The 23,262-nt window shown below is 40.7% G+C and overlaps 1 protein-coding gene across 1 annotated transcript in view; it reads right to left on the bottom strand.

Annotated features, from left to right (window-relative positions):
* Positions 1-23,262, bottom strand: part of DIAPH2 (diaphanous related formin 2) — a 983,541-nt gene that overhangs the window by 679,464 nt on the left and 280,815 nt on the right. The window contains exons 16-18 of the mRNA XM_066356043.1: positions 20,175-20,279; positions 16,645-16,914; positions 13,506-13,620 (exon numbers count right to left, since the gene is read on the bottom strand). Of these exons, the coding sequence (XP_066212140.1) occupies positions 13,506-13,620; positions 16,645-16,914; positions 20,175-20,279 (490 nt within the window). The remainder of the gene's footprint in view (positions 1-13,505; positions 13,621-16,644; positions 16,915-20,174; positions 20,280-23,262) is intronic.

The following is a 23,262-nucleotide window of genomic DNA, read 5'->3' on the forward strand; positions in this document are numbered from 1 at the left end:
TTTTAAAAAAATCCCACAGGCCCTGGCCGGTTGGCTCAGCAGTAGAGCGTCGGCCTGGCGTACGGGGGACCCGGGTTCGATTCCCGGCCAGGGCACATAGGAGAAGCGCCCATTTTGCTTCTCCACCCCCCTACTCCTTCCTCTCTGTCTCTCTCTTCCCCTCCTGCAGCCGAGGCTCCATTGGAGCAAAGATGGCCCGGGCGCTGGGGATGGCTCCTTGGCCTCTGCCCCAGGCGCTAGAGTGGCTCTGGTCACAGCAGAGCGATGCCCCAGAGGGGCAGAGCATAGCCCCCTGGTGGGCAGAGCGTCACCCCCTGGTGCGCGTGCCGGGTGGATCCCGGTCCAGCACATGCGGGAGTCTGTCTGACTGTCTCTCCCCGTTTCCAGCTTCAGAAAAATACAAAAAAAAAAAAAAATCCTACACGAGACTAAAAACAAAGAATTTCTTACTCGAGCCTTCAGATCAGACCACAACCCTGAAAACGCCTTATATTCAGCCTTGTGAGGGACGTTGAGGCAGAGGACTGAGCTGAGCTCTGCCAACATCCCCAGAACTGTGAGAAAATAAATGTGTATTCTTTTAAGCTGGGTAATTTGAGGGTAATTTGTTAGGTTCCTATAGTAGCATTATCCACAACAATAAAATTAAAAGTTAAAATTCTTTAAACATGATAGTCGAGCACAAAAATCTGAAAAACTGGTTTCAAATACAAATATATTCTTAGCATGTGTTAAAAAGGAACAGATATTTTTAACTTATGATTTTGAACTTCTTAAGTCATATCCCATATACTATAGTATCTGGATGGCATCTAATTAAATTTACTCATTCAGATGGCACATCTACCTTAAAGAATGTTAAACAACATTTTACAATAATGATATGTTCATAGAAGTAGAGATAAGAGCCTGACCAGGTGGTGGCACAGTGGACAGAGTATCAGCCTAGGACGCTGAGTACCCAGGTTCAAAACCACAAGGCTGCTGGCTTGAGCGCGGGCTCACGAACTTGAGTACAGGCTCACTGGCTTGAGGGCAGGGTCACAGATATGATCCTATGGTCACTGGCTTGAAGCCCAACGTCGTTGGCTTGAGCTCAATGTCGCTGGCTTAAGCAACGGGTTACTAGCTGCGCTGTGCCTCCCTCCCCCCACCCCACCCCCCGTCAAGGCACATATGAGAAAGCAATCAATGAACAGCTAAGGTGAAGGTGCCGCAACTATAAGTTGGTGCTTCTCATCTCTTTCCCTTCCAAACTGTTTCTCTCTCAAAAAAACAAAAAAAGATAAGAAAAAGAGATAAGATTTGTGGTTGCCAGAGGCGGGGGTGATACAGGGTGGGTGAAGGGGGCCAAAAGGTACAAACTTCCAGTTATATGGTAACTAAGTTCTGACAATATTATGTATAGCATGGTGACTACAATTAACAATACTATATATATTTGAAAGTAGTTAAGAGAATAAACCTTAAAAGTTTCCACCACAAGGAAAAAATATAACTATGTGAGGGAAGGAATAGTCACTAAACTTATTATGGTAATCTATATGTACCATCATTATGTTATAGATCCTAAAATGAAATAACTTTATATGTCAATTATATTATATCATGATAAAACTAGGAAAAATAAAAAACAAATCAAAACTGATACAAATGAAACTGATAATAATGAAAATAAAAATACTAAAAAACATAGCTTAAAATTAGGGAAAGCTGCCTGACCTGTGGTGGCACAGTAGATAAAGCATCAACCTGGAACACAGAGGTCACCAGCTTGAAACCCTGGGCTTGCCTGGTCAAGACACATACAAGAAGTACCTACTGTAAAGTTAATATATCCCGCTCCTCCTCCCTTCTCTGTCCCTCTCTCTAAAGTCAATGAATAAAATCTAAAATAAAAATCATTAAAAAATATAACTATACTTTTTAAAACTATTACGGAAAACTAAGTAATATTCAGATATTACTGAATAACCTATTAAAAAGAAAGAATTAAATTTACTCTCACCAACAAGGAATAACTGATTAAAGGAATTACTTCTGTCTAATGCCTCAGAAAAGCTACCAAGATTTCTACTTCCCTAAATTGAATATATTTCTCAAACAAATCAGAGAAGCCTCCTGTTGTTACTTTTTAGATCATGCAAGATATAGCACGGACCTGGTGCGACCGCTATCACTCTCTAGCTGGAACAAAGCACACGTCTTTGTTGAGTTAGAAAGCTGTGTTAAAAATGTCCCTGGGATTTCAACGTAAATAACTTCTATTTCCCCAAATAAAACTAATTTGGCCAGAACAATAATTCTAAATATGTTGAAAGGAGTATATGTGTGAGCTATAAATGTTATCAACTGACCACTTATTATTATGCCTAATCAATACAACGTTTATTTGTAAAAATTACTGAAATGTAAGAGACAGTCTTACTAATTCACACCTTAAAAGTGTCATATTAAAATAATACAGGGTGTCGAGAGAAGACAAGATGGCTCAGGAGTAGGCGGACGTACCAACCAACATCCACCTCCCAGAACCAAAGTGGATTACAAAATAATTTTAAGAACTATCATCTGGAAAACCAACTTTGGACTAAACTAAGAGGACTCTTCAACCAAGGAACACTGAAGAAGCCACACCGAGACTGGTAGGAAAAGCAGAAACGCGGAGAGGGCTGCCCAGCTCCCCAGAGCGAACGGCAGCCGGGAGAGACTGGCGTGGCAGGAACTTAGTGTATCCCAAGGTTCTCTTTACCAAGCCACAGTCGCAGAGCTCCAGGGAAAAGCAACCTGGTCTCATCTCTCCAGGCAGAGGAGAACAGAAGCTCCATCTCCACACATGCTGCAGATGGCTTTTCCAGTCTACCTGAATCTTTACCAGCTCAAAGCAGCAATCAATGGGACTTGGACGTGAGCTGCAAAGTATAGAATTGTGACAATAATTCCAGTGCCATGCGGACTTTTCCTGGAGGTGGACTTTTCCTGGACTCCTGCTCCTTGGGACAGCTCCTAACAGACTGAACTGGAGTTGGGTTGCATTTTTCAGGGATTTGGCATGGTGGTGGGGCCAACTTGGACTTGGTGAACATGTTAAGGACACTACTCTTTTATGAATTCTTGCTGTATTGGCCAAGAGTTTGCTTAAAGGCTTTAATCACTGTAAAAAAAAAAATAGAAGACTGGATCAAGAAGATGTGGCACATATACAGCATGGTATACTGTTCAGCCATAAGAAATGATGACATTGGATCACTTACAACAAAATGGTGGAATCTTGATAACATTATACGGAGTGAAATAAGTAAATCAGAAAAAAACAAGAACTGCAGGATTCCATACATTGGTGGGACATAAAAATGAGACTAAGAGAAATGGACAAGAGTGTGGTGGTTACGGGGGGTGGGGGGAGGGAAAGAGGGAGAGGGGAAGGGGGAGGAGCACAAAGAAAACGAAATAGAAGGTGACGGAGGACAATCTGACTTTGGGTGATGGGTATGCAACAGAATTGAATGATAAGATAACCTGAACATGTTTTCTTTGAATATATGTACCCTGATTTATTGATGTCACCCCATTAAAATTAATAAAAATTTATTAAAAAATAATAATAATAATAATACAGGGTGTCTATAATGTGATGAAACTAACCTCAAAGGAGTACCATGAAAAACTTATTTTTTTTACTGCAGGTATCCCATATATATTAATATATCCTCACCAATTGCCTAATGGCATGCAGACCACATTCTTCCATTCGCTACTAGAAGACACAGAGCCCAAGTCATAGCAATGCTTTACAGGCAATAGATTCTTTGCAGAAAATGCCTGAAATAAATCTTAGCCATAGAACAAAATAACCTTATTCTCTTCCATGAATGTACAACTTCCTACCTGTGGTTTAAGCTCTCAAGAACTGTCTTAAGGGCCAGGATAATAGGATTATACACTTCACAAGATAATATATGTGAAACCAGAGCATTAAAAGGGAAATCAGTTCAAGTGTGCAACAAAACGCACCAATTACTAAGGGCATAAAAGCCATTAAAAGTCAGTAGTAACTACACAGGGAGGTAAGTGATTAGGAAGAAACCTAGGTTCCAGCCTCAACTTTGCCACTTACTAGAGACGTGAAAAAGACATATTGCTTACTCTCCCATAGTCTCAGTTTCTTCACTTAGAAAACAATAATAGTATCTAGGGTTGGTGTGACAACTAAATGAGAAATGGATTTAAGATGCTTATCAACAGCAAATGGGGCAGAGAAAATGTTTAATAAAGGCACTACTGTTGCTATTAGTGTTATTCTTAGGATTGCTATTCTTATTAAGGGTGATAGTGTAGCACTAGAAGCAGTACAAACAACAGCCCGCCATCCCCAATATATACAGAGAGAGCCACTGTGAAGCCTACTCATTTTGAAGACTGAAGATACTGTCTCAACTTCTCTCTACCATCAGTGACTCACAATTTAACAATAGCATGTACCTCTGGCTCACAAATTCCTTTTAGCTTCTTCTACAGAAAGTGATTGATCGGGGCTAGAACGGGACAATTGGAAATGAATGGATGTGTCAGAAGTTGTAACACTTAAAATGCTCCTAATTTTCAAAGCTTTGGTAAGGTGATAGACAAAGATCATCAGTGTGCTTGCATATGGAAATCCAAAGAATTTAGATATAATAAAATGACGAAATTATACTCAGATATATATGGTTTTTAGTGGCTGTGTGAAAGAATTAAGTCTTCTCGTTTTGCTCTTTCTGTGTTAAAGCGTACACTACAGAGCATGCGTACTGTGTCATTAAGATGACAGATTCTTTGTTAGGACACCAGATCTCACAGGACACTTTAGCCCCATATTTTAGGGGGCGTGTACTCTGAGACTGGCATCTCATTATTTTCAAGTCAATTCCAAGAATTTCTATATTATGAAGACAGAAATGAATTAAATTTTATGAATCTCTTGGTTTTTTCGTTGCTTTACTAATTATAGAAGACTGTATTAACTGAACAAAAGTAGGTGCCTTCAAAAGCAGCCAGCTCATTCTAAGACAATGAGACACCGTTTAAAATACGATCCTAAAGGAGAAGGTTTTTTTATATAAACACATCGCCAGACTCAGTTTTACCGTAATTTTGCAGCTATGTCCAATATTTCCAGCACTGCAAAATGACATTTATATGCATTTGAAATATTTATAACACCTCAATTTTCTGTTATTATTAGAGCTAAATTTAACTATAGAAATAGATCGTTGAAGAAGCAAAATTTTATTAACCTCTCGTGTTTATTTCTCATATTTCCTCCAAGCAACATTAAAACTGAGAAATTGCTTACGATTTCCATGCACACAATCTTTGTTCTCCCCAAAGCCCCTGGAGAACCCTAGAAATTCTAATTAGAATTAGCAGTTATAGCCTACATATTTTATTATTATTTCACGTTTAGTTAATATTAGCCATCATTACTTTCATTCTTATATAATATCACTATTATCTATAATTATTATAAATTTTTAAGGAAAATGACACTATTATTGTAGCCTCAATGTTTCTATGTTGTCAAATATCATCAAATCAAATACACAAATAGAACACAATTACAAATTCCAACAGTCATATGATGTATATTGAAAAGTACCAATAGGGCCTTTTCCAGCTGTCTCTAATATAAAGAGATATACAATTTTTTTTTAGTGATCCAGAGGTCATTTCAAGATATTCTCTGTCATACGGCATCGTCATGGCTTGTAAGAAGAACCTAATTACAATAAGCGTGGGAACACAAGATTTGGAAACTAAAAAAGGCACAAGAGACAGAGATGGGTTGAGGTCGGTTGAGGCCCCGGGCACAGAGGAAAATATTGGGCTCCTTAAAAAAAAGAAAGAGAAGCCTGACCTATAGTGGCGCAGTGGATAAAGCGTCGACCTGGAATGCTGAGGTAGCCGGTTCAAAACCCTGGGCTTGCCTGGTCAAGGCACATATGGGAGTTGATGCTTCCTGCTCCTCCCCCTGTTCTCTCTCTATCTCTTCCTCTCTCTCTCTCTCTCTCTCTCTCTCCCCTCTCTCTCTAATAAAAATGAATAAAATCTAAAATAATAAATAAAAAAAAGAGACAAGGAAAATAAAAATACATGTTAACCATATTTTTAAATAAATAAAAAATATTATTTACTATTAGTGTTAAAATTGCACATATGAAACCAAACTTGGTGTCATTAGAAAAAGTTTCAAGTTGAGGTTTCGTGGGGCCCTTCAGAAGTTGGGGCCCAGGGCGCGTGCCCGGTGCGCCCGCCATTAAATCGGCCTCTGACTAGAGATTAATTTGTACTGGTCAGGATATCATCATAGCTTGCCTAGACTACTAGTATTTATTCACAGTCACTGCTCCATGACATGTGTGTGAATTCCCATCACCTAGCCATCTGACCTGACTGGACTCCTGCTCCCTGGTTAAGCACCGAACTATTGGGTGCCTAATGCTTCAAGAACAAAAGCCTGTTTCCTCAATGGGAAGTTCACTTGACTACCTCCACCTTCCAAGTCCCCACTGACCAGGCTGTGCTTTCAACACAGTGTGCACTTCATCTCCCCCTCCCGTTACTCCGCCAATAGTCTGTTTTGCCTCGGATGTATTCTTACCTTCTTCCCCTATGAAAATTCTACTTGAACATCAAAGCCCAGTTCAAGTGATACCATCTCTGGGATCCCCACGTGCCCTACACAAAATTAACTATTTCTATTTTGTGCTGCCATAATTTTTTAAAATATCTATGTTGACATTTAATACAGTTTGATTAAATGCAGTGTACCCCTCCCTCTCCCCTCACTAGATGACAGGTTCCGTGGTCCAGGAACAAGCCTTCTTTCCTCGCTTTCCCATCTAGGATAGAACCTTGCGCATGGGGGGGGGGAGCTCTACAAATAGAAACTGAATGAGATGAATGAGAGATCCATTCTCTCCTAAAATAAATTTGGTTTATAATAGAAAATTAAAAATAATTTTTTCTACAACCCTAAGAATAAGTAATTCGAATAGAAAGTATAACTTAATGGCACTACCCCATGTTAAATATTTACACGTTCAAATATTATAGATATAAGAACTAGTGTATTTTAAAACTTCTTTCTTTTCAGCAATGCGAAACAACTTTAAACACACAAATTAAACATTTTATTAAAACACAGACCAGTAATGCTCTACAGTGCATTTAGGAAACAGAGACGTGAGCTCTCCAAATCCCTTGCAGTGGGGGAAATTCTCAGAGGTTTTAGAACACTTAGTCTAAAAGCTTTGGAAGTACAATAAGTCCATGAGTTACAATATCCAACTGACGTACAACTCGTACTTATGAACAGAGCACCATAAGGACTATGGGTAATCACCTGCACTTGGACATCAGTGAAAATGATATCATAGTAACTCGACTCCCACAGCAAAGAACTAAGCAATGAAGACCTTACGGAACTAGAGCAGCAGGTGACAGCATTTAGGGCAGGGGTCCCCAAACTTTTTACACAGGGGGCCAGTTCACTGTCCCTCAGACTGTTGGAGGGCCGGACTATAAAAAAAACTATGAACAAATCCCTACGCACACTGCATATATCTTATTTTAAAGTAAAAAACAAAATGGAAAAAGAACAAGTAAATTTAAATCAACAAACTGAAAAGTATTTCAATGGGAACTATGGGCCTGCTTTTGGCTAATGAGATGGTCAATGTCCAGTTCCATATTTGTCATTGCTAGCCGTAACAAGTGATATGATGTGCTTCCAGAGCTGTGACGCGTGCATCCCACGTTACGGAAAGTAGTACTGTACGTGATGTCGCGCTTTGTGGCACTGCCACATACAGTACTCCAGGAGCACAGGATGCGGATACTGACCACCTCTGAAAGAGGTGGCCCTTCTGGAAGTGCAGCAGGGGCCGGATAAATGGCGTCAGGGGGCCACATGCGGCCCACGGGCCGTAGTTTGGGGACCCCTGATTTAGGGAAAAAAACAGGGACCTAGAAACTCCAGAACTGAAAAAGTTTTCTTCAAAAGAGTTAGCTGAGGTTGGTCCGAGTGCAGTGGCGCCTACAATTAAAAGAGTTAGCTGATCCTTTTCATCTCATTGAAGCAGGAATGGCAAAGTGAGAGGAGCAAGATCTTGATACAGAGAGGCTCACCGAAGTTTCCTGTATAATTACCAAAGGCCTGAGATGCTACAGGGCCATGTATGATGAGAAAAAGAAAAGCTCTGTCCAAACCTCCCTTGATGCCTACACTTCAGGAAACTGACTCCGGCAGCAGAATCAAACCCTGACTCTGACACCAGTCCCATCCTCTCCAACAAGTCCACCACCTTCTGCATCACCCAAGATTGTTTAAGATTTTATTTGAAAATGCTGAAGTATTTATATGCACAGAAAGGTAAAAACAAATACTATGTTAAGACAAACATCTGTTTAAGTTACATTTAATAGGTAAATGTAGACCTGTTCTGATTTATATACAAATTCAACTTAAGAACCAAGCCTACAGCCCTGGCCGGTTGGCTCAGCGGTAGAGCGTCGGCCTAGTGTGCGGAGGATCCGGGTTTGATTCCCGGCCAGGGCACACAGGAGAAGCACCCATTTGCTTCTCCACCCCTCCGCCGCGCATTCCTCTCTGTCTCTCTCTTCCCCTCCCGCAGCCAAGGCTCCATTGGAGCAAAGATGGCCCGGGCGCTGGGGATGGCTCTGTGGCCTCTGCCTCAGGCGCTAGAGTGGCTCTGGTCGCAACATGGCGACGCCTAGGATGGGCAGAGCAACGCCCCCTGGTGGGCAGAGCGTCGCCCCTGGTGGGCGTGCCGGGTGGATCCCGGTCAGGCGCATGCGGGAGTCTGTCTGACGGTCTCTCCCTGTTTCCAGCTTCAGAAAAATGAAAAAAAAAACAAGCCTACAGAACCTATCTAGTTCGTAACCCGGGCTCTGCTTAGAAACAAAAGGTGTGTGGCTCCCTGCTGAACACAGCTGAGAGGCAGGCAAACCGAAGCCCAGTGGGGAAGAAAGTGACGGCCTGAGCCCCAGCCTGGTTCATGGAGCCAGAGCCTCCCACTCGTTTCTCCCTGGTCCTGCCTCCTATTGACTAAATTATAAATCAAGGTTCCCTGAATGACCAGGAGCTTGATCTATTACAGTAAGATCAATCAATAGTCATTAAGTGTTATGAAAATAAATGGCAATTTTATATCATTAAAGTGTGTTTTAACTATATCACACTGGTCTGAAATATGCTAGGAAGCTTCACTGTTCCTTTAAGTGTCCCTTCAGAAGTAAATCTGGCCCTGGCTGGTTTGCTCAGTAGTAAGAGCATCCATCCGGTGTGTGGAAGTCCCAGGTTCCTTTCCCAGTCAGGGCACACACACAGGAGAAGCAACCATCTGCTTTTCCATCCCTCCCACTCCCCTTCCCCTCTCTCTCTCTCTCTCTCTCTCTCTCTCTCTATTCTCTTCCCACAACCATGGCTCAAAATGTTGGAGTGAGTTGGCCCCAGGGCACTGAGGATGGATCCGTGGCCTCACCTTAGGCACTAAAATAGCTCAGTTGCTGAGCAATGGAGCAGCAGCCCCAGATGAGCAGAGCATCGCCCAGTAAGGGCTTGCCGGGTGGATCCCAGTCAGGGTACGTGTGAGAGTATATCTCTCTGCCTCCCCTCCTCTCACTTAATAAAAAAAGAAAAAGAAATTAATATTAGTAAAAATGATGGTGCTGACAGGTATGCCTGGCCTGATTTCTTCTCAAATACTCAAAACTGGAAAAGAAGTGGTTGTGGCATTGCCTAGAAAATTCAGAGACTGGAAATGTCATATTCTCAGCAGTGAGTACATGAGAGCCTTTGTATGAATTTTGTTTAGCTTTTTCCTTTGGTTTGATTAGACTTTAGCAGTCACAGTGAGAATTGCTTCTGTTGTGACTGATTGGTTCTACCAAGTGCTGCTCTGAAGAGCAGGAAATTCTCTTGCTGAATTAACAGTTGTATTAAGTGTCAATAACCACAACAAAACACACCCAAACATACACACACATACACACACCATGTTAAATGAAAGCGAAAGGGGAATTAATATTTATTGAGTGCCTGCTATGCTAAGCACTGTGCTGGGTGCTTTAAATATATAACCTTATTTAATTCTCACAACACTACTAGGTAAACATTAGTCTACTCATTTTATGGATGAGAAAATTCAGTCTCAGAGGTTACAAGTCTCACAGCTGGAATGCAAATACGTGTAACTCCATTTCCTCTGCCTTTCCCCTCCGCCACACGACTTTTAGAAACTCTCTAATGGGTTTTCTAGTTACCTCTATGTTTCAAACTTCATTTCCTTCATTGGTAAAATAAAGAGCCACTTCTAAGGTCCAGACTAACGCTAAAATTTTAAGCAACCTCTGATTCTTGTGGGACCCAACACAAATACTGAGTGGTGGGATTCAAATAATTTAACAACCGGTTTTCTGCCCTAATGACTGTTTAAGTATAAAAAAACGATATACTGAAAGGTAGTTTGTTATTTCATGCACTTAATACTTAAATAAAAATGATAAAAGAGGTACATAAAACTAGATTATGTTATAAGGTTTTAAAATAATAATGAAAAAATATTAAATATTCCTTGACAAAAAACAACACAAGTTGTCACCCCCTGGTTGTTTGGCACTTTTTCTGTTTACGTTACATGTTTGCTTACTGAGGTAACAAACACGGGGGGAATAAAATGTAGTATTTCATTAAAAGTATAATGAGTTTTATGAAATGAATAAAGAATTACTACAAGCAGAGTTCCATCAAATTTTTTTTACCTATGGACAGAATGAACATTACTATGGGCACTTAGAATGTGCTGTTGTGCAAATGAGCGTTCAAAAACAGTAAGGAACATCAATCTGTGATTCCCACATTGGGCAGCTGTCCAGGCGCCCCCCTTAGAGAGAACCCTGATGACAAGTGCCATTTTAACAACTGGTTTGCCGAACTCAACAAAATATTGTATCGGTTCTGCTGAACTGGTGCGATCGGGCTAAATCCCACCACTGAAACACATCAGTAAGTAAAAGAACGACTGCTCAGTACAGAACTTGTGAAGAACTGCAGGGTAAAGTTCGCAGAAAAAAGGAAGTTAAAATTGCCTGGGAACAGAAGATAGGCCAGTCCACTTCACTCCTAATTTAAGAAGTCAAAATCAGAACACGGAGGATTTACCGTGTTCACCTTAGCAATGGGCAAATGAGGGAAAGAGACACTAGTACATGTCTGAGGTGGCACTCTAACTGGACACAAACTATTCAGAAGGCAATCTGGTAATATCGACCAAATGTATAAATGTACACAGAATTTTATCCAGAAACTTCACTTCTAGAATTTATCCTACGGACAGATTCCATGTGCACAAAGGCGGATGTAGGTCTATGTTCAATGAAGCATTGCTTGAAATAGTGAAAGACTGGAACTAACCTAAATATCCATTAATACAGAACTGGGTAAATAAACTCAAATAGGCTCAGACCACAGAATTTTATGCAGTACAAATATAAAAACACACACACAGGAGAGAAACATAAATTATCAAGGAATAATATCAAAGGACATAAGGTAAAAGGAGCATAAACTTAAGAGACAGAGAGAGACATACCTGCTTCTAGTCACGTAGACTATCTCTCACGGGCCATGTGAGAGGCTAGTAAGAGTGGTGGTTTTCAATGGGGAAGAAGCTGTTAGTCTGGGAGAAGGGATATGTTTACCATCCATCTTTTCTTTTCTTTCTTTCTTTCTCTCTCTCTCCCTTCCTCCCTACCTTCCTTCCTTCCTTCCCTTCTCTTAGCCTACTTATTTCTTGCTTGCTTGCTTTCTCTCTCTTTCTTTCTTTCTTGGCCTGCTTTTCTTTTTTCTTTCTTTCTTTCTTTTTCTTTCTTTCTTTACTTTCTTTTTCTTTCTTTCCTTTTTTTCTCTCCTTCCTTCCTTCCTTCCTCCCTCCCTCCCTCCTTCCCTCCCCCTCCCTCCTTCCTTTCCTTCCTTCCATATGAACACCTTAATATAAGCATGTTTACTTTTTCAATTTAAAAAAGTGTTTATAATAAATATTGTTTATATAATAAAGTTTTATATAATAAAAACTGTTTATAATAAAATTGGAGTCATTGAAGAACCCTTAAAACATGAGGTTTACTCTAGCAAAGAAAAAGAAAAAGAGAACTAATAAAAGGAATGTTCTAAAATGTCACCAGGTTTCAGAATACTCTAATCACCACAGATTTCACTGTGTGTGTGAAATTCAATTTACAAGGAACAACAAATATAGCACAAGCACCTCCAGTGTGCACATTATGATAGAAGAACTGGCAAGAAATAATTCCTCTCTCTCTCTCTCTCTCTCTCTCTCTCTCTGAACCTTCCAAAATTCACATTTCACATCCTAGGGCATATTGTGACAAATGAATGATGTGCTAATTCCAAGGGCACAGGAATATGGAATCTATCAATTTCTTACTTGTAAAGATTCATTCAGATGGAAAAAAATCCTATGCTTAACTAAGCCATGAATTCTGCAATAATAAGTAAAAGAGTAATGTGAATACACACTGTCAAAAAATTCACAAACTACAATGTTTAATTATAAGATTGAGACGTTACCTCTATAGCACCAAAATTATGTGTGACATTCACAGAGCATAAGGATCTAACCAAAAACAAGGCACTATATTATCAAATCAGTAAAATATAATTATTAGGTACCAGATTTTGATATACTTTTAAAAAATCTGCTTATAGAAAGAAACTATAAAATGTCCTAGGAAACCAAATTGATAAGCAGTACAAATGTAAGAGGAACTATAGCACCCTGTACCCATTTCATGAAAACTTTAGGCAACGTGTATTGTTACAGTATTTTATCTCACATGGTCAATCAACAAACATCTCCTCTCCTTCTCGTGAAACTGATAACTTTATAAGAGACAGCTAATCACACAAAATAAACACTAAACAGAAAACCTATATTTTCAGATGAATAACATGTATACAAAATAAAATCAAAAGGAAAAAGAGGTCCCTTCTTCAGCTGCGACTTAAATACAGTTAGCCCTTTGAGTAGTGAGTTTTCTTCATGCTTGCTGACCCCCCGGGAGTAAGTTTTTCTTTTCAAAAAGTGAAATTAGTTCCAGTTACAGTTTTATTAACTTAAAACCATGTTTGTTTGATAACCAATTTATGAAAACAAGAAGAACATACATTTGCCATTTTTCAATGTTGCCTTACACATTTTGAAAATAAAAATTTTTGTACGATCGTACTCTGGATGGTCAGGAGCCACGAGGATGTACATGAATGTTCATACCACTCAAAGGGTTAATGTGTGAATCTATCATGTTTGACTCTGTCCGGGGTGGAAAGATGACACACGTATATAAATTAGTAGAAGTTTTAGCAAAGCGGTGAATTCAATAAATGAGAACAAAGAATTTATATTTAAAAACATAACCTCTACCTTTTATCTGGGTAGCAAAAGTCAGTGCCAATTTTGCAAAGAGATCCGGATTTTCAAACTTGTCCTCCTTCACCTTTATCCAGAAACAGCTCTCAGATAATTCTTTGGGTTCAATCTGAAACCAAAATAACAAAGATAAGTTTCTTTTCTTTTTTATTTTTTGTGACAGAGACAGAGACAGAGAGAGGGACAGACAGAGACAGACAGGAAGGGAGAGAGATGAAAAGCATCAATTCTTTGTTGCTGCAACTTAGTTTTTCATTGATTGCTTTCTCCTAAGTGCCTTGACCAGGAGGCTAAAGCAGAGTGATCCCTTGCTCAAATCAGTTGAGCCCACACTCAAGCTGGTGACCTTGGGGTTTTGAACCTGGGTCCTCTGAGTCCTAGTCTGATGCTCTATCCACTGCACCACCGCCTGGTCAGGCCAAAGATAAGTTTCTAAAATACTACTGCATACTTAGTTTTTCAGGAATTCATTTTCACCTATGTGGATTGACAGTTCTTTTATCACTTACCTAACTAAATCAATTTTAGGATCCATCAAAATAACCCTTTTCAAGTAAATATTCATTGGGAAAGGCATAGTATTCTATCAGTATGTAGAAAAGGCACATCACAGCAATAGGCTACCTCACAGATGACATTTTTAAAAATCTGTACTGCCCAGGCAGTGGCACAGTAGATAGTGCATCGGACTGGGATACGGAGGACCCAGGTTTGAGACCCCGAGGTCTCCAGCTTGAGCGTGGGCTCATCTGGTTTGAGCAAAGCTCACCAGCTTAGACCCAAGGTCGCTGGCTCGAGCAAGGGGTTACACGGTCAAGGCACATATGAGAAAGCAATCAATGAACAACTAAAGTATCGCAAAAAAAAACACAACTAATGATTGATGCTTCTCATCTCTCTCCATTCCTGTCTGTCTGTCCCTATCTATCCCTCTCTCTGACTGTCTCTCTGTCTCTGTTAAAAAAAAAAATCTGTACTAAAATAAAAATTAAAAAAAAAAACACCTCTTCCACTGTTAGGAATCTTAAACAATAATTTGGTAAATCCCGCCAGCTCATACACATTCTCCTTGCGCCTGGATTTTTAAAAATTAGGAAACTGAGATTCAGATATGGGAATTCTCCATATTCACTAAGGTTGAAGGCAATAACCATAATATTAGTCAATATATAGTCATATTACATGTCCAGTACTGATTTAAGTGATTTGCACATATCAACTCATCTAATGAAATCTTCATAATGATTCTTTGAGGTGGAACCAAATATTATCTCCATTTTACAGATGAGGAAACTGAGCCTCAAGAAGGTTAAGTGGGGCCCTGGCCATTGGTTCAGTATATAGAGCATCAGCCTAGTGTACTGACGTTGTGGTCAGGGCACATAGGAGAAGGAGAAGTGACCATCTGCTTCTCTCCCCTCCTTCTTCCCCCTCTCCCTCTTCCCCTCTCATAGCCCGTGGCTCAACTGGTTCAAGCATTGGCCCTGGGCACTGATGATAGCTTGGTTGGAGCACTTGATTCTCAGGCACTAAAAATAGCTCAGAACTTGAATATCAGCCCCAGACAGTGTTTGCTAGGTGGAACCAGTAGGGGCATCTCTGGCAGTCAGTCTCATTATTTCCCTTCCTCTCACAAAACAAACAAACAAAGAAACAAAAAGAAAAAAAAAGATAAAAGAAAGAAGGAAAGGGAAAAGGAGGGGAGGGGAGGGGAGGGGAGGGGAGGGGAGGGGAGGGGAGGGGAGGGAAGGGAAGGGAAGGGAAGGGAAGGGAAGGGAAGGGAAGGGAAGGGAAGGGAAGGGAAGGGAAGGGAAGGGAAGCTGAAGTGGTTGCCCAAACTAGTAAGTAGCTAAGATAGGACAGGCAGTACAGCTCCAGAGAACTGCTCTCAGCCACCCCACTGAAATCCAAGGTGAGCACTGTGCATTTCCCTGGACATACTGATGCTGTGATACCCACGTGCCATTGCACTGTGTGCTAAATTGCTAAATTAACAAGTCACTGTATTTACAGAGACATAACTGAGCCAAGGGCTTCTGGATCTTATGGTTTGGTAGATTGTGCCTAATTTGTTTTAAAAAAATTCTACATTTGAAAACCATTTATACCTCATTTACTTTGCTTAGCAAAGTGTAAGTATTTACTTCACTTTAAAACTGGTATACTCATTAATCTGGTCAGAGCAATTTACTCCGTGGACACTATCAGACAGCACTGTTTGTTGTATATGCTAGTAGACGAGTCATGTCCCCGAATGGTAGTCTGAGGAATTATGTTTTTATTAGAAGGTTACTTCCTAGTGAATTGGGACTCTGTCAATCTTGATAATAAGCTTTTTACAAGATAGATTATTGGATAGTAATAAAGCAAAACACTAGTCAAAAGAAAAAACTTTCATACATCACATCAAAAGAAACAAAACTAGCTTATGTCACTACTGACTACTGTCACCTATCCCACAGTATCTTAAAACAAAAAAATATCATTCCCTGCAAACAAAAATAACTAAAATAAAGTAGCAGAATGATTAAAAAAAAAATTAGCCTGACAAGGCAGTGACACTGTGGAGAGAGCGTTGGCCTGGGATGCAGAGGACCCAGGTTCGAAACCCCAAGATCACTGGCTTGAGCAAGAGGTCACTAGCTCCACTGGAGCCCTAGATCAAGGCATGTATGAGAAAGCAGTCAATGAACAACTAAGGAGCTACAACTCTGAGTTGACGCTTCTCATCTCTCTCCCTTTCTGTTTGTCGCTATCTGTCCTTCTCTATGTCTCTCCCGCTTAAAAAAAAAAAATTAAAAGATTGTATTTACTGTTCCAGTACTTAAAGTTTATAATGATAAAAGAATCCAACTGATTTTTCATTTGGTAATATGTTTCAGATGTTATTCTCTAATACAATTTTCATTTTGATTTCCCTTTTGCCTTCTACATCAATTTCAAATTGTCTGTGGGGCTCTCATTTTATACTAGGAGACACAAATATGAGCAGGTGAACTCACAAAGAAAAGCAAAAGAGTCAGGAGTCATGTTCTCCAATATCACATAAAACTCACACACAACACCACAGTCAATCATACAGCGTTGGTCGCCAACAGCACAGCAGAGCCCAGTGCTCTAGTTGTAGTGTTACCTTGGACCAGTTGATTCTCTTCATGGACACCTCAGGCTTATAGACTTTTTTGTGCTTCATTCCATAAGGCAGTTCAACTGGTGCTGGTGGGGGAGGAGGAACCCCTCCAAGGGCCGGTGGTCCCCCAAACAAAGGTGGTGGTGGTGGTATACCACCAGGCAGTCCTGGTAAAGGAGGGGGAGGCGGCGGGATGCCTGGGGGCAGAGGGGGCGGAGGCGGTGGCGGTGCCCCAGCACCTGGAATCCCCGATGCGCCAGCGGCTCCAGGACCCTGTAAGGTAAGGAACAAGGCTGAAATGCTTCCAGGAAACACAGGAGCAGAGAAAACTGATCGCGAGATATTTGTGTTTTGTTTAAGGTTCCATGCACTTGAATTAATTGAGCAACATCTAAGGGCTTAACAGGACATCAAAAAGACTTGCAGAGATGGGTTTCTCGAGGAAGAACAAGGATTTATTAGCTTACGTCAAATCTAAAAGAAGGAAAAGCAACTGCAAGGCCTACTGCCAGCAGCTCCAGGTGCTCCGTGTGCACGTTGCAATAGCTCTACAGCCAGGGGGAGCCAGGGGTCCCCCATCTGGGAGCTCTAGCAGTAGATGTGTGTGTGTGTGTGCGCGCGCACGTGCGTGTGTGTGTGTGTGTGTGTGTCCGTGTATGTGTGTGTTTGTGTGTGTTCGGGGCGTGCTCTCAGCAGCCACGCCTGGGCCAGGGACCACACTTGAAGCAGTCAGGAGGCCTGCATTGTTTGACATTTGCCCAGATTTTTGATGAGCATTGTAAAGTCTGGACAGACATCGACTACATTTGCTCAGACACAAATGCTAGGGAAGATGGCGTCCTCAAAGATTTCATGAAACACTCCCCCCAAATAATGAAAAAATTACCTTTCCTTATAACTCAAAGCAAAGATGGAGTACTATGTATGGCTTGCATCTATTAGACTAGTTGGTTTGAATATGAGATAATTAATACTTAAAAGGTCATACATTTGATTCCCTTGGGGCCAATTAGCTTTACAGAAAGAGTCTGTCTCAGAGCACCAGTAACTTAGCTGTCTGCTAATACCAATAATTAATACTAAGTAACATCCATTTGCATATTAATATACATTTATCAACGTTTTAACATCTATTTTTTTTCATTCTTGTGATCATGCTATAATGTAGGTAGGCCATGTCCATCTCACCATTTTCACACAGCTTATAGATGAAAAGCTGTAAGTGCAAAAAATGTTAAAAGACTAATCAAAGGTCATACAGTCTCAAATGTGATTAAAATATGAATGTGTTTCTTCTCACACCTAATGCAGTCCCCATGCCCCTGGAGCGGATCGCTGCTGCCATGAACGGCGGCCATGGCCATGAGGGGAATTAGATCACTCAAATTGGATTATGAGGCAAGTGCAACTTACTTCGACTGCCAGAAAGTAACTTCGAGCTCATTCTCCACCATGAGGGATGACGGATGAAAGAGAACACAGCATTCCACATTGTCTGCTTTTTGGATGCTCAATTTGTATCTGAGTCTTTAAGCAATTATTGATCACAATGACTCACTTTGCAAAATAAAAGAATACAGAAATGAAGCTGTTTATTAGAAACACTCCTAAAAGAAACCACAACCAAGGAGCAGACATGTTTTGTAATCGAGATATGACATCAGCCTGACCTGCGGTGGCACAGTGGATAAAGCAATGACCTGTAATGCTGAGATCGCTGGTTCGAAACCCCAGGCTTGCCTGGTCAAGGCACACATGGGAGTTGATGCTTCTTGCTCCCCCCCCCTCTCTGTCTCTCTCCTCTCTAAAATGAATAATAAAATCTTTTTAAAAAATAAAAATTAAACAAAAAAGAAACAACTGTAATATTCCAAGCAGAGTGTAATGCAAGTATCTCTGAGAGGGTCTGGGTTTTGACATAAGGGGAAAATGCTGGAGAAAGAACTGACATAAAAAGTGACCAGCTTGAATCTGTTAGGTGGCAGGGCAGGAAAAAGGCAGAAAAATCTCCAGCCTTCATGATCAAAAAAGTCAGCAGGAAAACTGAAACAAGTAAGAATGGAGATGAAGCTCGTGTGAGGAAATAAGGGGGACCACAAATAATGGGCGTGATTTCAACATCCACATGGAAAGGTCATCAAGACATGGAGAAGGGGGAAGAGAGTACAGAGGGACAAATATACGGTGACAGAAATAATCTGACTTTGGGTGATGGACACACAACATAATTTACAGTTAAAATACTACAGAAATGTTTACCTGAAACCTATGTACTCTTATTGATCAGTGTCACCCCGTTAAATTTAATTTTCTAAAGAGAATAAAAGAAAAGAAAAAGAGCTGGAAATATACCATATTTCCCCATGTATAAGACACACGCTTTTTTAAAAAATTTGGGATCTAAAAACTGGGTGCATCTTATACAGTGTTGGTAGGTATTTTACTTGCATTTCCTGCTTTTTCACGTGATGAGTTGCATGAATTTTATGATGAATAAAACTTGAGCTCAATAACTCGTTTTTTTAATGTAAGTAATACATATTTATGTAATACATTTTTTTTTCAAATTTCAGGCCCCAAAGTTAAGGTGCGTGTTATACATGGGGAAATACGGTAAGACAAACTCAGGCGACTGGGCACCTACTAAAAGGGGATATGTGAATTAGTTGAACTGGGTATTAGTACAAGGACAAACACGGAAAGGAAGAGCAGAGGACAGAACACTGGGAAATATCACCATTTCGGGGTCCGGAACAAAGAGAAACTGAGTTCTCAGGGATGTAAAAAGAGAAGTCAGATGATAGCAAGAAAGAGAAAGATTTAGTAAAAAGAAATGATCACATAAAGATAAGGGAAGCAGAATAAGGGTAGAAAGAGGCCACCGCCTTGAGTCATTTGGAGTTCTTCAGAGACTGACATCATTTTTCAGGAGACTGATGGAAACAGACAAAATCAATCAACCAACATCTAAGCATCCACTATGTTAAGGAGTTATCTTAAGTTTCATAATATTCCTTTACAAAATAAAATGTGTTGAGGGGACCTAATCAGTCCTTAAATTTAGACACCGTAATTATGATTTGAAGGAGATATGGGCTCTTTTCATCATAGGGAACGTAGGTGTAAATGTGAAGTTTTTAGGTTTTGAAATTATGGTAGGTAAGATTTAAAGAGATCTCAAAAAAAGCTTTGAGGATAATTAAAATTAAGGAGCCCTTCAGCATTACTTTTTAAAAAATAGTACGCATCTAATGTTTCAAATCACCATGAAAATTTCATCTCAGAAACAGTTTTGCTCATATAATATATTCCATTCAGAATGTTCAGGGTACTTTAAGCAACTAATGCCTTACTTTTATCCAAACATTATAATGATTTATTGTCATGGAAAATCAAATCTGTAGTTATTTCAATGAAAATGTGAAACTGCCAAAGGCCTGCTTCTGGTCATATTTTCCTTCCACCTAACAAGATAATTTTCTCCCATCGAACTTGGTGTGACATGACACAAAGTCTATATCTTGTTTCGTTACCTGGGTTCGCAGTTGCTGGATTTCGGTTTCGAGCTCTTTGATTTTCTCTTCTCTTTTCTGAAGTTCGGCCTGAGCTTCCTGTCGAGCTGTGAATTCTTCATCAAACTGCAATGATCACCACCATAAAGGCACCCTTAATAATACAGTTTTGAGGACGCTTTCAATAACAGCAGGTATTAAATAAGTGGAGTGTCTGTGCTTTGCCAAATCCCCAGGGCACTCAGAAAATCAGAGTTTATTTCCATGACAATTAAGCAACCCTGGGTTGCTGTAGGGACAGAAGGGAGAAACACGCCCTCAACCGAGGGTAAACAAACCTCATTTCCACTCCTGAAAAAAATACAGAACAAAGTTCTAAAAGGGAAAAGGGAGAAGTCTCTTTTCATAAATAATGGATCTTTTGTTTCTGTGAGTGAAAGTTTGGTTTTGAAACATTCATGCTTTTGAATGTTTCATCCCATATTTTCAAATTTATTCAGTTCGAAAATGAAACCTAAAAACTAGCCATTGAGAGCGTCAGCCTGGCGTGCAAAGGGTCCCGGGTTCGATTCCCGACCAGGGCACACAGGAGAAGCACCCATCTGCTTCTCCACACCTCCCCCTCTCCTTCCTCTCTGTCTCTCTCTTCCCCTCCCTCAGCGAGGCTCCATTGGAGCAAAGATGGCCTGGGTGCTGGGGATGGCTCCTTGGCCTCTGCCCCAGGCGCTAGAGTGGCTCTGGTCGCACCAGAGTGACACCCCGGAGGGGCAGAGCATCGCCCCCTGGTGGGCAGAGCGTCGCCCCCTGCTGGGCATGCCGGGTGGAGCCCAGTCGGGCGCATGCAGGAGTCTGTCTGACTGTCTCTCCCCGTTTCCAGCTTCGGAAAAATACAAAAACAAAACAAAACAAAAAAACTAGCCATTGAGCAGTTCAACTCTTCAACTATATTTAATCTTGTAAAGAGACTGTGCTTCTTAGAAGGCTCCAGAGGTTGTACATTGATACAAATTAGGGTATTTATATTATAATCTTAATTGTCTAGCATCTGAGAAGTAGTGACCCACGAAATTTGACAGCAGAGAGTGATGTACATCACGATGGCATTCTCCTCCATGTGGTTAACCAGAGCACGTGTCTAAAACATCACAGGAGGGAAAATAAGAGGTTAAATTACAGTGTACTAAGCCAGTGCTTTGCAACCACTGGTCCGTAGACCGGTCCACCAGAAATTTTGTGCCGGTCCGTGAAAGAGTTGACCACCCTTGATGTATTGGAGATTATTATAGAGCCAGGATCGTAGTCAAATTCGCTTATGCTCAAGGTGATTTTTGCATTAGCAATCTCTGAAATAATTCTCCTGTTGTCACCAGTCCTCAAATGTAAAAAGGTTAAAAAAACACTGTGCTCAAAGAGACCATGTGAATGGCAAATACTCATTTTCTGCATCCTGACTCACAGGCCCAAACATGCAGCACACTGAGAGCGAACACTGCTCCTGTCCAGCTACAGAACATGTGCTGTTACTGTCAGTATCCCTTCACATCACTGTAGAAGTCTAGACCAGGGGTCCCCAAACTACGGCCCACAGGCCGCATGTGGCCCCCTGAGGCCATTTATCTGGCCCCTGCTGCACTTCCAGAAGGGGCACCTCTTTCATTGGTGGTCAGTGAGAGGAGCACTGTATGTGGTGGCATCGCTCACATACAGTACTATTTCCAGTGACGTGGGACACAGTTGTCACAGATCCGGAAGCGCGTCATATCACTTGTGATGGCTAGCAGTGACAAATATGGAACTGGACATTGACCATCTCATTAGCCAAAAGCAGGCCCATAGTTCCCATTGAAATACTGGTCAGTTTGTTAATTTAAATTTACTTTATTTTAAATATTGTATTTGTTCCCGTTTTGTTTTGTTTTTTTTACTTTAAAATAAGATATGTGCAGTGTGCATAGGGTATTGTTCATAGTTGTTGTTTTTTTTATAGTCCAGCCCTCCAACGGTCTGAGGGACAGTGAACTGGCCCCCTATGTAAAAAGTTTGGGGACCCCTGGTCTAGACAGTATTCCAATGACGTTATTTCTGTCGTAAAGAACAATGTCTTACTGTATACATTTGTCTTTAGAGATTGTAAAACAATAACAAAAGTATGCTCATGACCAATAAATGCTCATCTTCACAGTACATTGACCTTTGGAAATGACAGAATGCCACTCCGTCCAGGTCAGAAGAAAGAGTGGGTGACTATATTGGATCATCAGGGTTTGGGTCAAACCTGAAATACTACTCAGTTAATTCTTTTATTCAAGTCTACTTGAGTCCTAGAAAAATGTTCCATGGAGGATGGTCCAAATCCTCTCTAATGTCTTTAAATTAGCTAGGGGACAAGGTCAGCCAGCAACTGACATTTTCCCCTAGCTCACTGAGATGATGAAGCTTTCTCCACTTCACTGCGTTCCCTGTCAAAATTCATCTGATTCTCTACTCCCATCCTCCCTCCCAAAGTTAGCTTCTCCTGTGTGCTTCCCAAGCACGGTGTCCACACAAGCACACTGAACAGTTTTCCATTGCAAGTGACCCGTTTGGTAATACTTTGGAAAAGAGGCGCACAGTGTTTCTGCTTGAAGTGATGTCAATCAGTCAGCCCGAAGAAGGAATCAGGAAAGCCCGAGATATGCGAGCAGGAAGACTCCTTACTTACAAATCTACTGAACTTATCCGCTCCTTTTAATGACAAAGACACTATGATCCAAGGAGAATAAGTGGCTTACTTCAAGTCAGAACTAATTAGTGACAAAGCTGAAATCAGATGCTTACTGATTCTCATTCTAGCTCTCCCCTCATTTTTTTTAAACTGCTTTATACTGCCTCTGAAAATCACCTAGAACAAGAGAAGCCATGCAGACAACCACTGGGAGACCACACATGTTTTCATTCTAAAATTAGTGATGAGAATAAAGCATCACACACTGAAATGTCTCTTCTTTTCTATTATTTTAGGACTCCTTTTCCCATAACATACATATGCTTACAAAAAATTTCACCTGCTAGATCATCACAATCGGCTCCAGTCTTATGGCGTCTAATTACAGTGCTGGTGAAAAATTAA

This window comes from Saccopteryx leptura, chromosome X, assembly GCF_036850995.1.
Source record: "Saccopteryx leptura isolate mSacLep1 chromosome X, mSacLep1_pri_phased_curated, whole genome shotgun sequence".
NCBI classification, from domain to species: domain Eukaryota; kingdom Metazoa; phylum Chordata; class Mammalia; order Chiroptera; family Emballonuridae; genus Saccopteryx; species Saccopteryx leptura.